Source organism: Grammomys surdaster, unplaced genomic scaffold (genome assembly GCF_004785775.1).
Source record: "Grammomys surdaster isolate TR1022 unplaced genomic scaffold, NIH_TR_1.0 125561, whole genome shotgun sequence".
NCBI classification, from domain to species: Eukaryota; Metazoa; Chordata; class Mammalia; order Rodentia; family Muridae; genus Grammomys; species Grammomys surdaster.
This window is the reverse complement of record NW_021620408.1, coordinates 528,068-543,169: the sequence shown is the minus strand read 5'-3', so window position 1 is coordinate 543,169 and position 15,102 is coordinate 528,068. Positions and strand designations below refer to the sequence as shown.

Here is a 15,102-nt window from a genome sequence, read left to right as displayed (position 1 = left end):
CACACACACACACACACACACCAAGCACACACACATGCACACACACACACATACACACACACACATACACACATACACACACACACACACACACACTATTAAATAGTTGGAAATTGCCCTCAGGTTCTCTTTCATAACCATGTGCGTTTATGTGCTGCATGTGCATCTCTGAGGAGCCAGGACTGATGGACACATCACAGCACATGTGTCCGTCTTCACCCTGTGTTGGACCATCTGTGCACTCCACTGTTATAGTGTCACACAACGGGCTTTCACTGTCCTGGACAGTCCCCAATGTCCCACCTGAGCCCATCGGTGACAGCACAATGTAGAACATGGCAAGAAAATAGACTCTGATGGCAACTTTCTACGTGTGTGTGTGTGTGTGTGTTATTAATAATCTTATGCTTCCAGAGTTTTCCTTTTTCAGAAGGACATGGAGTTGGAATTGTCTAATCTGTAGCCTTTTAAAGTGGCATTACCTGCATACCTACAGTTGTTCAGTATTCATGGGGGCTTGGTTTCAGGACCTAGCTTTTCTCAGACACCGAAACCTTCAGATGCTCAAATTCCTGTGCAAAATGGGGTAGTGTCTATGATAATCTGCACACCCTCCTATTGCTTTTAACAGCTGACTTCTAACACCTTGTACCATATAAAGGCTGAGAAGGAAGAAAAGCCTACTCCCAGAGTTTTGTGTTTCTATGTGTATAAAATATCGTCTCTGTCTATCTGGTTCCCTCCCCCCCCCGTGTGTGTGTGTGTGTGTGTGTGTGTGTGTGCGTGTGTGTATGTTAAGACACGGCTTTGCTTTCTAACACAAGCCTTGATCCCTTGATCCTCCCGCCTTAGCCTTCTAAGTCCTGGGATTACAGGTCTGTGCCACCATGCCTGAGCTATCTCTATTACGCTTGAAACTGATTCTTCTATATTTAGGAAGCTATTCTATTTCTTGTCATGTGTGTTATCAATGATTTTCTAGATTTTTCTTAAAAAATATGTGTCTCATGACTTTGTTCATGGTGACTTTGCAATGGGTTCCATCTTTGCTGATACCAGCTGTTTCTGTGTTTTTGTTTATAGTTTCTGGACATTAGCTCTCTTTGGAGCTCTTATTATCCAAGGACTATTGAAGTGTATAGGATTTCTAGGTGGGAGACTGTATTATGTGAAGCGGAGATATGCTGGGAATAGAGAGGGAGGAGCTACAATTGACTGGGTGGGGTGCAGGCTAACTAAAACTGACTTATACACATGTACAAAAGGGCAATTTATTGGTTCACCTAACTGACCCAGCAGGAACTAGGAGTTCAGAATACACCATGAGGTCAGTCTCCCTGTGTCCAGCCTTCATTGATGTCAGCTTCTCTTACGAGCAGAGAAAGCACCTTTGACCCTGTGCTTCCCCAGGGCACAGCTTATGACATCTTTACCAATTGCAGTTCCTTCAGAAACATCTTCCCTAGTCGTTCCAGCTGAAGTTTCACAGTTGAGTTCCACTGATTCTATTTCTATGAACTTGCTCCAAGACGTTGGCAATAAAATATGCTCATTAGCCAAGCCCTGCGGGGGGTGGGGGTGGGCATTGGCCTGCTTTACCAGAACACAGAGCCTGATGCCCCAGCGCTACATAGAAGTAGAGAAACAGATAGAGATTGGGTGTCAGCACTCAGGTCCCTCAGCAGAGGTGCAGGTAGCTGGTGAGTACAGACCCTCTAGCTGAACGGTGATACTGATGCTGTCCTCTCCTCCCCCAGAACCCCAGGCTAGAGAAGCCTGTACTGCTCTCAGAATTCTCTACCAAGATCTCACGGGGAGAACTGGATGGGCCTGTGGAGAATGGCCTCCGGGCTCCTGTCAGCACCTACCAGTATGCGCTGGCCAATGGGGACATATGGAAGATGCACGAGATGCCTGACTACAGCATGGCCTATGGCAACCCCAGCGTGGCTGATGTCCCCCCACCCTGGAGTGGCTTCAAAGAGCAGAGCCCCCAAACGCTCCTGGAGCTGAAGAGGCAGAGGGCAGCAGCTAAGCTGCTCAACCACCCATTCTTAAGCACCCACCTGGGTAGCAGCGTGGCCAGGTCGGGGGAGAGCAGCAGCGAAGGCAAGGCCCCCTTGATTGGAGGCAGAACTTCCCCCTACAGCAGCAACGGGACCTCGGTGTATTATACAGTCACCAGCGGAGATCCCCCGCTCTTGAAGTTCAAGGCCCCCATGGAGGAGATGGAGGAGAAAGTTCATGGCTGCTGCCGGATCTCTTAGTGTCTGTGACCTGAAGGAGAGAGCTGCCTCAGAGAGGGGCCCCTGGAATCCAAAGCCAGTCCAACAGCCCTGGCTGGGGAGGTGTCGGGGCAGCCGGGGAGAGGTGGGATCTGCTTTCCAGAGGAATGCTGACCTTATCTCATGCCCGGCTGCCCGTGGTATCTCTACTCCCTTCTGTGCTGCTTTCTTGCCTCACTCACGCCTGCATCTGAAGTATAGTGGGCCAACTCACTCTGCAGTCTGATTCAGGGAGGGTGGGGTTGGGATCTCAGTTCTGTACTTGGTAAAGGCTTCTTAGGACCAGGAATATCAACCAACCCCCTACACACACACACACACACACACACACACACACACACACACACACACACACACACAGAGTCAATTTAGTGTGTGAGAATGCTACACCTGAGCTCTTGGGAAGCAGACGGGGCTGAGAACTTGTGGGTTCTGCCCACAAGAATGAGTTCAAGAGAGTCTTGGCACCACTGCCAACTGGCTCCCACTGGGAAGAGGCCTGCTCAGCAGAGACCCACAGCTCTGAAGTCATACCAGTCTGGGTCACTATCACACCTAGCAGAGACAGGAGGAAGTCTTATGGGTTCAGGGAAGCCAGGAATCCTTATGGATCAGGTTAGTGGGTCCAGACCTGCTTCCCACAGCCTTCCTGAGAGCTATTCTCATGTACATGTCACTAGGAAGATGGAGGACTGTTCATGGGCCAAGCTGGAAAGCCAGGCCATCCATACTTAGAAGAAACCAAATCTTGTTTTGGTCTTCCGTGGAAGCACAGGAGTTGGGAAGGGTGCAGCACATTGGTAGTTTCCAAACTGCGTTTGGTAAAAAGCATTCTTTGAGGCTCTAAGAGTCCAGGTGGGAGGTAACTGACTTTGCCATCTCCCAAGATAGTGTCACAGTTAGGTTTTATTTTCTAGTATTTGAGGACTGGATTTCATCAGGAGCTTCTGGAGGGAAGGGGCTCCCAGGGAAAAGGTGAGCACATTGCTGAGAACACCGTGGTTAACGTTGATACAATACAGCACCCTAGCTGGTCTCTGTGGTTTCCATGCTGTTTTGGTCCAGCCCATCTCAGCCTGCCCTTCTCAGGCCATCACATTAGCAGTTGAGGCTTGCTTACACCTCCCACCTGACCCAGCTCAGTCTGCAGAGTGAATGCTCAGGCCACGCCCCTCCAAGCTTCCAAGCTTTGCCTTTTCTGTAATGCTGTGTAAGTAAGACATGTTCGCCAAGTGTCACTTGTCGGCTCTTGCCAGGAGGTCTCAAAGCTCTCAGTCTGCTTCTCCTGGAAGTGGTAATGGCCAAAGCTGCAAACTGAGGTGCCCATGGCTGCTATCCTGTGCTTCGTTCAGGAGAGCGTGGCCTGGTTGGAGTTGGCTATCATCCCAGCTGTACAGCTTTGCTGCCCCTGTCTTCTTGCTGCTAGGGAAGGAAGGAAGCCCACACCACATCACCACCACACTTTCCCACAAACCCACTGAGATTGTGCTCTGTACCTTGAGTGCGACACACTGGCTCCACCAAAACCTTCTGGTGTAACTGGCAAGCTACGAGTTTGTTCCTTGCTCTGTGCTCTTTTTATTTGTCCTCAAACTACCTCCTTAGAGCCCCGAGAGGGTCCCTACATCATTCAGATGTATGGGACAGATGTCCACTTCTTTATGGCTCCCCAGTGCCACACATTTAGTAGTTGGGCTTGCCATTTGTTGGTCTCTGTCTCCACTGTGGCCTTGGGACCTCAGTAGAGTAGAGATGAACCAGGACCTGACTAGACTGGGCAGATGCTTTATTAGAACCAGGAGCGTGGGCCAGAGAGCACCCTGGAGGCTGCTGGATGCAGGAGGTGCATAACGCTAGGTCATCCCTGTCCCAACTCCAGGACAGATGGAATCTGGAATGGTGAGATAACATAATGAAGACAGTTTCTTGAATCCCTGGGGCCTCAGCTAGGGATGAAAGAGTAGATGATCGAAACACACAACTGTGGCTTTAAACTCTTAGCTCTAACAGACACTGAAATGCCTCTGGAGATGACTTTAGCCACAAGGTGGGCAGTTGCCCAGGCAGCCAACCACATACTCCTAGGAGTCAGCTGCCTGGAGTTTCTGAGCTCTTTGCTCAGGGGCCAGAGAATGAAGGCATTTATTGCCTTTTCTGAGCCATTCAGGCCATTTCTCCACACCCAGCACTTCTTCCTGCCTCCTGTGTCATTCTTCTCTACCTGAGGGATAGGAAACTCAGCTGCCTCCTCCATGGGAACTAGCCCCAGACAGTGTGGATTCATGGGCCTTTGTTCACGTTTTCCACAAGGGATAAATGTTCCCTGTTCAGCCTCCAAGTCCCCAAGGCACTTTGTGACTCTTTGGAATATTGAGAGGCATGATGAGGAACAATCTCTAGCACATGAGACAGGGCCACCCACCCATTCACTCATGTGATCTATTGAGGTGCTGAGACACACTAGATGTGCTGTTAGTTTTGGCAGATAATGGACTAGCCAGTCAGCAAAGACTTTGATCTCTTGAGGACTGTGGGCATCCCCAGACTCATCCATTATTCTAGTCAGAGTGCCTCCATCCCAGACCGGTGCCCCCAGTGCTCTGCAGCACCTGCAGTTCTTACAGTGTAAATCTCTTTAGCTGGGACACAGTTTAATGGCCACACCTAGATAACATTTGCCACGAAGTGCAGAAGCTAGATCTCAGGTACCAGGTAGACACTATCTCTGCCCATCCATCTAGAGCCTTCATGGTAGCCTTCAGGCCAGCATCCATGAAGAACAATATAACAGCAGTCTAAGATCAGTGCCTGGAAGAACCAGAAATCTGCAAATTTGCTGTCAAATACATCTCTAGCATTTACAGGCCTTTCCTGTTCATTTTTGCTTGTGAATCATACAGTCTTCTCCCCTACACCACCAATGGGTGTTGGGAGGGAGAACAACTACTTCTCTTTAAATTAAACATTTCCATGTGTGTCAGCCTCTCTCCCTGGAAGATGTGGATCCAAGGGCTAGGGGGAAGCCTAGCAAGGTTGACCAGATGGCTCACTCCTACTGAAGATATCTATTTCCAAACCAGGTGCCCTGCAGTTCCCTGTGAGCTGTGGTTCTTTGCACCCACCTTACGCTCCCCAGACTATTAGAAATTGGTAGCTATCACCAGGTTGTGAATTTCTGGCCAGTAGCTCAGGGAATCGGAATGAATCCTAAACCCAAGTCTACTTTGGGGATATAATTCTTTATCAAATATGCAGCATTAATGAAGCTTCTCTGAACTATTTGATTAACTTTTAGATGTTTGGAAAGCTTGCTAGAGTGTGGCCCTCAGCCAGGTGTAGTGGCACACACCTTTAATCCCAGCACAAAGGAGGCAGAGGCATGCGGCGGATCTCTGAGTTCCAGGCCAGCCTGGTCTACAGAGTGAGTTCCAGGACACCCAGGGATACACGGAGAAACCCTGTCTCAAAAAACCAAATAAATTAATACATGAATAAATAAGTAAGGCCTCTGGGTTGGGTTAACACAGTCTAGCTTTGTAACAATGGGAGACTCTTGGTTCTGTGTTTGATAGCCTCTGGTCCTGGGTGTTATCTCCTACCTGCTCTCCCAAAGCAGGATACTGGGATATTTTCCAGAGGGGCCATCCCTATGTGATGTCAGAACTGTCTGAACTCTTGCTATTTGTAGCCTGGTGATATCCCCTTCTTCCCCAGGGCACAGAAAAGCCAAGGGTCTTATGGCCAGAGCTGACAGCTCCACTGAAGTGACCTACCACTTTCCTAGAAAGCCCGAGACCTCTCCCTTGTTGACCAGAGGGCCTGCTTCTCAAGGGCACTTCAAATGCCACTGTGCGGGGCCTGGCTCTGCACACCCAGGAAAAGTCTGCAGACACCCAGCCCTCCGCAATAATTCACCAGACCAGAAGCCACTGATGTACAGAGAACACTTAAGAAAAAAAATGTATTTTATGTGAAAAAAAGTTAAAACTCTGTATACTGTATCAGCAGCTTTGTGTAAAAATGGCAATCAAAAGAGTCTAATATATTTAAAACTTTTTTTAAAACAATATTCTCATGGATCTTTGATATTGTATTGAAGTAGCTCTGTGCCTCCAACATGGAGTCTGACCATATCACCAAGGGGCCTGTGCCTCTGGAGTTACTTCCAGCTGCCAAGGCCTGTGATGGGATTCGCTGTTATGGATTTTTAATTAAGATTATTAAATTCCTTTTAATAACACCTGTTGGTCTGACTGTGTTTACTGCTGTGCCCTCATCTGCACGGGGCTGGCTTGCGTTTCACAAGAGTTGGTACCAGGGAGACTCCCAAGCATGGTTGCACCCAGAAGGCTCTCCTAGGAGGTCCCCAAGGCAGGGGGAGCTTTGGGGATACATAGGTGGAACTGAAGAGGTTTCTAGATTGGGAGATAGTGAAAACTTACAAATTCAAGGAAAGATAGGTGGTTAGTGTCAGGCTTTATTCTGTCAAATAGTCCCTTTGAAATCAGGTGATATCCTACAACAGTAGTTTGATTGCAGTTTGATTGGTGACATATTTATATGTTACCAAGGTGACCACTTTGTTCTGCACTTGGAACACACTGGCTTGTCCTGGGCCTTCCCATATTTCTGTCTGGGCTTTTTTATTTAGCTTATAGTGGAGATCAATGTTCTACGTCATTCAATCGAACTAGGTAAAGCTCTGATTATCCTTGCTTTTAAACCCAGGAAATAGAGGCAAAGACACACTGTGTGGCTGTATAGCCCCAGGGCCTGGCCCTTGTCCTTATTACATACAAGAACTGGTCTTGATAGAGGAAAGTCGCTCTCTTGTAGCCTTCTGCATACTGGATGCCAGAGTGCGGACACAGGAAGCTCGTGCCTTCAGGCTGGAGTAACTTCCCTGAGTAGGCTGAGAGCAGGGAAGGATGGAGAGAGGGAGAGGGAGCCTTCACAGCAGTACTGATCTGTTTTAAGTTTACAGAGATGGAGTCAGGGGATTAGAAAGTCAAGGTCCTCTTTGGCTACAAGATGTGTGTGTAGATGTACACGTATATGCATATATGTATGTGTATATGTATATATCTGTGTATGTGTGTATGTATGTATGCATGTATGTTCGAAAGATCTTCTGTAACTAACTTATGATGGGCTTGAATTTGCTACATTGCATAAGATGGCTTTGAACTCCAGATTCTCCTACCTCAATCTCCCATGTGCTAGGAGTGTGCCATCACCCTCGGCTTTGCAACATTGGGGAAAAAAAGATTTATTTATTTATTTTTATTTATTTAATGTGTATGTGTGTGCACCACGTGCACACACAGTATCCGTGGATACCAGAAAGGGCATCAGATTCCCTGGAACCATTATAGGTAGTTAGGGGTTGCCAAGTGAGACAGCACTAAACCCAGATCCTCTGGAAATGCATTGCTCCAGGCTCTGTCTCTGTCTCTGCTTCTGTCTCTGTCTCTTTGCCTCTCTCTCTCTCTCTTTCTCTCTTTTTCTCTCTCTCTCTCTCCTTTCCTCTCTATTTCTTTCTCTCTCTTATGATGAATAGATTAATGATTAGATGCAAGGTGGAACAGCAACGAGGTTGATCACACCAAAGCATGCATGTCCAGTAGCAAGTCCTACCCCTACTCAGGGCCCTCGGAGCACCACGTTGTGGGGCAGCCGGCAGGGGGAGTGCTCGGACAGTGCGGGGCTCTTTCCCGAGTTGGGATGGTTCTGGAGCCGCTAGGGCGGGGTAAAGTCGGATTTAAATTCTGCTCAGCCGTCAGGCAGTGAGAGCAGAGGGTGGGCGGGCCCTGCCTCAGGAGAAACCAATAGCAATAAGAGGGCGGAGCCTTCGCTGCTCGTGGGAAGACATCCAGCCAATGGAATTGCCGGGGCGGGGCGGCGAGCCAATAGCGCGGGCTGGTTTGATTCAAAGGTGCCTATAAAACTCTCAGGCGACCGCCGCAGTTTAGTGGATCGGTTCTGGACACTGTCATGGCTGCTCGCTGCGAGCTGTTGGACGACCTTCCCGCGGCCTGCCTGTCTCCGTGCGGACCGCCCAACCCCACGGAGCTGTTCAGCGAGGCGCGGCGCCTGGCTCTGGAGCAGCTGCTGGCCGGCGGTCCCGACGCCTGGGCCTCCTTCCTACGGCGCGAACGGCTGGGCCGCTTCCTCAACGCCGATGAGGTGCGCGAGGTTCTGGGCGCCGCCGAACGGCCGGGAGAGGATGGCGCGGCGGTGGCCGAGGACTCGTTCGGCTCCTCTCACGACTGCTCGTCGGGCACCTACTTTCCGGAGCAGTCGGACCTGGAGCCGCCCGCGTTGGAGCTCGGCTGGCCCTCCTTCTACCGGGGTGCCTACCGCGGTGCCACGCGCGTCGAGGCTCATTTCCAGCCCCGCGGCGCGGGCGCAGGCGGCCCGTACGGCTGCAAGGATGCGCTGCGCCAGCAGCTGCGCTCTGCCCGAGAGGTGAGCGACCCCTGAAGTCCCCCACTCGCCTACGTGGCAACGCAACACCAGATCCCTGGCCACCTTGGCAGCGATTAGGGGAGGAGCATCGGCCTTCTGAAGTTGGAGTTGTCTTGTAGTTCCAACTCCTGTTTATTGGTACCCCTGGGGCCGGGCGACTGTTAGTTCAGACCAAAGTGGATTTCCAGATTTTGCAGATTTCCAGAGACATTAGCTGACACTATCCCACGTTCAGGAGCTTTTTAGTAAAAGCTTAGCTTTTGCTAAAAGAGTCACTTTACCCAAAAGATGATATCGGGAGGCCATTGGGAGATCTGTAACCGTCACTTTTCCACGCGTCTTAATGTTGTAGACCGATAAATTCGAGCAGTCAGTTCAACTCCTTCCCTTCTGTGAGTGAGTCTGGTGGGAGATATTTTTAACCTCCAATACCTGGCTGCGACTGTTCCAGGTAGCTTTGACCCAAAATGCAAATAACTTCTGCATCAGATAAGCCACTGTTTACAATAGGTTATTATCTTAGCTTTTGTCGGACTGCCTGAGTGGACTGGTGTTAGGGAGAATCTGGCCTGCCATAGAGAAACCACAGCAGTGGGATCAGGGAGAAAGAAGGCTACACTTGGGAGGGTGTGGCTACAACTTTGCATGCTGGTGACCACTGCTCAATTCACAGACTTTATGGCTGTGCCCAGAACGTGACAGGCAAAGCCTCAGACCATGCCAAGACTTAGTAGGCTTGGTACTGCTATACGTTAGGTGCGGATCAGGTTGACATGACCAAGTCTAGGAGCAAGCTTGGGTTCTGTTTTTGTCTTTTGTTTTCCTCTCTTCAAGACAAGATCACTGTAGCAAAGGCTTACCTGGAACTCACTAGTTTCAATTTCAGGCAGTCCTCCTGCCTCTGCCTTCCCAGTGCTGAAGCCAATGTTTGGGTGCTGGTTCTGTACTTGACTGGCAGGACTTCGATGATAAGAGTGTAGGTGATCGAGTGTTTTGCTGTCGATCCTGTGGAGTTTTAGATGGGCTCTGTCCATTTGATGCTGAAAACGTTTTACTTGTGGATTCAGTACAAAACTTATAAAGTTTTTGGAAGAGGCAAAATTGTGGGCTAAGGGTACATGCCCAAAGCTCCCCTGTGGGAGGAGAATTTGAGCACTCGGGACACCTTGAAAAGGAAAGACCTGGTCTCCAGGAGGGGCAGAGGTGTGGGTTGCTCTAACCTTTTGCTCAGCTTGAGTGAAGGGCACCAGAGCTAGAGGTCAGAGGTCAGAAGAAAAACTTGCCTTAAAAGGGATCACGGCTGCAGCAGAGTCTGCCTCATCTTTCTTGCAATCTGAAAAACAACCAGTGGGTTGGGCCTCCTGCTTTCCTCTGTACCTGCTTCCTTTACACCCTCTCCTAGATCCCTGTCACTGGAAGCTGGGCTCTCCTACTGAGAAAGGTGGTATGTTCCTTTAAATCCAATGAGCATTTTTAGTATATATGCCAAAGTGCATACTTACACAGAGCCTCCCGCTTGTCACACTGCCAGGGTTGGGGCCACAGGGGAAGGGGTGTTGTTCTTGTTCTTAGTTTGTGAGGGATTGGGGATGAGAAGATCGTCACAGGCAATGAGGAAGGGGCCAAAAGGAAAGGATGGAACTAGCCTATCTATGGAGAGGATACGGACCAACAAGTGGAAAAAGATGATCAGAGTGGTGTCCCTAGCGGTAAGTCCGACATGAAGGAGTTAAGGTTTACAAGGTCTGAGGAGGCAAGGCGGCCAGAGATATCCTTGTAAGAAGGGAGAGTCTGGATTAAGGCAGGGTGAGCAGGAAGACAGTTTCAGGCAGACTTCTTTGCATTTGAGACACGGTGAACTGGAGTGGAAAGGCAAGGGAGGGAGGTATAGGGGTGCTTGAAGGCTGGAGGTGTAGCTCTGTGGCAGGAGGCTGACCTTAACTTGCTGGAGGTCCTGGGTTCGAGCACGGACAAGGGGACAAGGGGAAAAGGAAACAATCGAAAGAGGTTGGTAGCTCTGCCTCCTCTGTTCCCACAGAGAAGAGCCAGGCTCTGCCTCAGGATGCTGGGATTAAAGGCATGAGCTGCCAAGCTGGCTGAGGCTGAGGGTTGTTAGCCTGTGTAGGCAGTGATGTGAGCACACTGGAACACAGGAAGGAAAAATAAGGAATCAGGTGGCAAAGGAGTGTTGTGTATATGAATTAGGTTTAATTTGGGGCATGAGACCATCTATTGCTTTAAGAGAAAAGATGAGTCAATAATAATTGTTTTTTCACTCCTTTAATCCCAGCAGGCAGATGCAGGCAGGTCTCTATGAGTTTGAGGCTAGCTTGGTCTAAATTGCAAGTTCCAGGTCAACAAAAGCTACAAGGGTGGGGGGGAGGCATTGTCTCAAAACAAACAAGCAAACAAACAAAAAATGCTTTCTCTTTGCTACACAGTATTTTCAGTAATCTTGAATTTGTAATTATTCTGTCCACTTTACAGAGGATGAACTGAAGCACAGAGAAGCTAGGTTGCCTCTAGGGAATGATGGAGCCAGGACTTTACCCAAGGCAGACTCTGAGAATCCCCACTAACTATGGTGCTGTGCGTGTGCCCTGTGAGGAGAAGTGTCCTGTCCCCAGGTGGAAGAAAGAGGACTAGTTACTGAGAGGGATTAGAGGACTAATTTTCTGGCTGTCAAATGCTGCGACCTGTAAAGATGTGCATGGGTGTTTGGAAGTGGCTGTGTCACTCTGGCCATGTCCTTTGAAGTGCATTGCTCGTGACAGGGAAGACTGTGACAGTTCATACGTCAGGTGTTTCCAGATGTCTGATCTGTATGGTGATGGCAAACATTTGGGGCTCTAATTGAATTCTTTACCCAGATTACCTCACAGGCCTCCCAGTGGCCAGAGGAGGATGCAGTTAAGGACACAGCAGATGCATCTAGGTCAGGTAGCTTGTTGAGCATTGCAAGGCAGAGCTGGGCTCAAGCCGGAGTGTGTGCCTGGCTGCAGGGCCAGCACAGTGCTTGCTTGGTTGGGTTTTCATTGAACCCACTATCCCCCTCCCTCAGCTTCTTGAGGGCTGGAATGTGCCCCCTTGCCAGACAGAAGGCCCACAGTTAATCTTCCTCTCTGCAGCCTCCCTGCTTCCCAATGGCTGGAGGTTTTAAACAGTTTCCTGAAGATTTGGATGTTGAATTCCCATGTTGCATATCTTATAAAAAGAAAAACAGTGATGATAGCAAGAGTGGCTTGGGCTGAGGGGGCGCATTGGCAGGTGCTTGCTGCCTCCACTGTGAACAGTGAAGCTATGAGCGTGCTACACATAAATCAGTCCGTCAATCAGTCAGTCAATAAATGCTTGCTTGGCTATTTTTTTAATTATAAAAAGAATGGGGTGACCTGTTTTAAGAAGAATCAAAGAAGCAGAGACCTTTAAGTGAGAAAGGTGGTTTATGACCTAAAGACAGCTTAGGTCCCTGGTGCTTAGATTTTATATACTACCATGCATTTTGACTGGCTTGGGCAGGAGAGACGAACTATTTCTAGTATCTGAAACAAATAAAGAAATCTATTGGGTGTCTGAAGGAAATTTGAATTCCCCACAAGGTGAGGGAACCCCAAATAGTGGGGACCAGGTGGCACTGGAGTGTGGTCAGATCTAACTGCTTGCTCTCTGTAGCTTTACTTGCCCTCAGTGAGGAGATCTGTGCACCAGCCTAGATTCTCTGTGGTGGATCTGGAAGGAGCCTGGATAGCCAGGTTCTATGATCAGCACATGCGTAGGATACCAGGGCTGTTAGCCAAGTGTTAGGATTATCTATCTGAATGGATGGCTCTGGGATGGGTTTTTCCAGCAGCTCTGGCTTCATGGAACCTCCCTGGGCAGCTGACACACAGTAGGTGCTCAATACTTTCCGTGGAGGCCTGTCGTGCCCTTTTCTTTCAGCCTCATGTTTTGGGGGAGGGGAGAATGGAGGGGTAGGAAGAGAAACTAAGCAGTTGAGGTGACTCTTTCTGCCACCTAGTACTTGGCGGAGTTGTGGCCCTGCCTGGAAGTACCCCTGGTCAGGTGCTTTTTATGCACTTGTCCCGGGGTGCTGGTTGTTCTTCCTAGCCCCTCCCTGCCTTCTCTCTCCAAGTCCCTCGTTTTGAGATGGTTTTGATATGTAGTCCATTTGAACTTGAGAGCCTCCTTGCCGGACGGTGGTGGCGCACGCCTTTAATCCCAGCACTTGGGAGGCAGAGGCAGATGGATTTCTGAGTTCGAGGCCAGCCTGGTCTACAGAGTGAGTTCCAGGACAGCCAGAGCTACACAGAGAAACCCTGTCTTGAAAAAAAAACCAACCAACCAACAAACAAACAAACAAAGAGCCTCCTGCCTCAGCCTTCCCTTCAGTAAGACACTATGGTACCCAACATCCCTACTTCTGGGTGAGAGTTCATAGGCCAAGCTCATTATGCCTGGAGATGTCACATTTCTCACACTTGTTTTTACCAGCGGCTGTTCCTAATATGCTTTTGTTCCAAAGAGGCCACTTGTGTGGTGAGCACACCTTTGGGCATCCTTCTGATGATCAGAGTGTTAATGTGCCACTCTTTGCTTCGCGGAAGAGTCCAGCCAGGAGGGATAGTAGCTGAGGAATCTGTTGGAGGCCCCTGGCACGTATGAGGATGTTCTGAAGGACTGAGCTCTCCCGAGCTTGCTCAAGCCTCGCCTGTGTTATGATAGAATCTGTGCTATGGGATCACTTGTTCCTGTTCCAGATACCCGCATCAGTCAGACAGGGTTTCTCAACTCGCCACTGTTGGCATTTGGAGTGGATGGTTCTTTGTCCTGAGGAGACTGTCCTGTGCACTGTGAGACTCTGAGCATCTCTGTCCCCACATGCTACACACTCTTAGCACTTCTCTCCTCCCAAGTAGTTATGACTTTCAAAATTTGTCGGCAGAGGGACAACACGGAGTTACTGCTTAGTAGTCAGAATTTCTGCTCTGCTGGAGAAAAGCTTGGAGAGGTAGTGATGGTTGAACAGCACTGGATGTACAGGATGCCACCACTAAACAGTACCTCCACAGTCCCCCCCCTTCTTCTTTCTGCCATTTCATTTGTTTATTCTTACTAATTTTGGGAGAAGTGTTTAAGACAGGGTCTCACTATGTAGCCCCAACTAGCCTGGAACTTGACTAGGCTGGCCTTGAACCCACAGAAGTCCGCTTATTTCCTGCATACCACCATGTCTGAGTTTCCTCATTGTTATCCTAGCTCTTGAGAGACTGAGACAGCAGGATCCAGAATTGGAGGTTAGCCTGAGCTATGCAGTAGGAACTTGTCTTAAAAAAACAAAACAAAACAAACAAAACAAAACAACAACAAAAAAAAAAACAATCAAACGAGGTCCTGGCATAAGTGGCACCAGCCTCTAGAAGGGAGAGTGTCTGTTGTATTCTCCATTAACCTAGTTGTAACACTCCTGCGTCTTCTCCACAGAAACACTGGCAAACACAGGACTGGAGGCAGAATGATTATTGTAGCTCCTACCAAAGGCCCAGAAAGAACTCATGTCACAGCAGAGAACTGAGGAAGAAATTAGTATGTATATGCCATGGCTCTCAAGACAGATGTGGGCAAGCTCTGATTCAGTGTCTAGATAGCATGGGCCAATACAACTGCCAATGCTTAAGTACACGTGATCATTTAAGCTTGTGTAAGTTAAAGCTAAATTTAAACCTTAATTCCTCTGTCATCTCAGAGGTTCTCATGGCCAACACTGTCCAGAGTGTGTCATTGTCCAGCCTTTATCTATGGATGGATGTGAACATAGGCTGCATGGATGTGGACATAGGATACTGCATAGATGTGAACATAGGATACTGCATGGATGTGAACATAGGATACTGCATGGATGTGAACATAGGATGCTGCATGGATGTGAACATAGGATACTATATGGATGTGAACATAGGATACTTACTGCATGGATGTGAACATATGATGCTGCATGGATGTGAACATAGGATACTGCATGGATGTGGACATAGGATACTGCATGGATGTGGACATAGGATGCTGCATGGATGTGAACATAGGATACTGCATGGATGTGGACATAGGATGCTGCATGGATGTGAACATAGGATACTGCATAGATGTGAACATAGGATACTTACTGCATAGATGTGAACATAGGATGCTGCATGGATGTGAACATAGGATACTTACTGTATGGATGTGAACATAGGATGCTGCATGGATGTGAACATAGGAGGCTGCATGGATGTGAACATAGGATACTTACTGCATGGATGTGGACATAGGAGGCTGCATGGATGTGAACATAGGATACTTACTGTATGGA

The 15,102-nt window shown here is 48.8% G+C and overlaps 2 protein-coding genes across 3 annotated transcripts in view; both read left to right on the top strand.

Moving 5' to 3' along the window:
* The window catches only part of Ppp1r16b (protein phosphatase 1 regulatory subunit 16B), a 93,711-nt gene extending 87,186 nt beyond the window's left edge, over nucleotides 1–6,525 (top strand). For both annotated transcript variants that reach the window (XM_028786575.1, XM_028786576.1), the window contains exon 11: nucleotides 1,758–6,525. In XM_028786575.1, coding sequence (XP_028642408.1) covers nucleotides 1,758–2,267 — 510 coding nt within the window. In that variant the 3' untranslated portion in view covers nucleotides 2,268–6,525. The remainder of the gene's footprint in view (nucleotides 1–1,757) is intronic.
* Nucleotides 6,526–8,261: 1,736 nt separating this feature from the next.
* Nucleotides 8,262–15,102, top strand: part of Fam83d (family with sequence similarity 83 member D) — a 20,981-nt gene continuing 14,140 nt past the window's right edge. Inside the window, exon 1 of the mRNA XM_028786589.1 lies at nucleotides 8,262–8,753. Within this exon, the coding sequence (XP_028642422.1) occupies nucleotides 8,280–8,753 (474 nt within the window). The 5' untranslated portion in view covers nucleotides 8,262–8,279. The remainder of the gene's footprint in view (nucleotides 8,754–15,102) is intronic.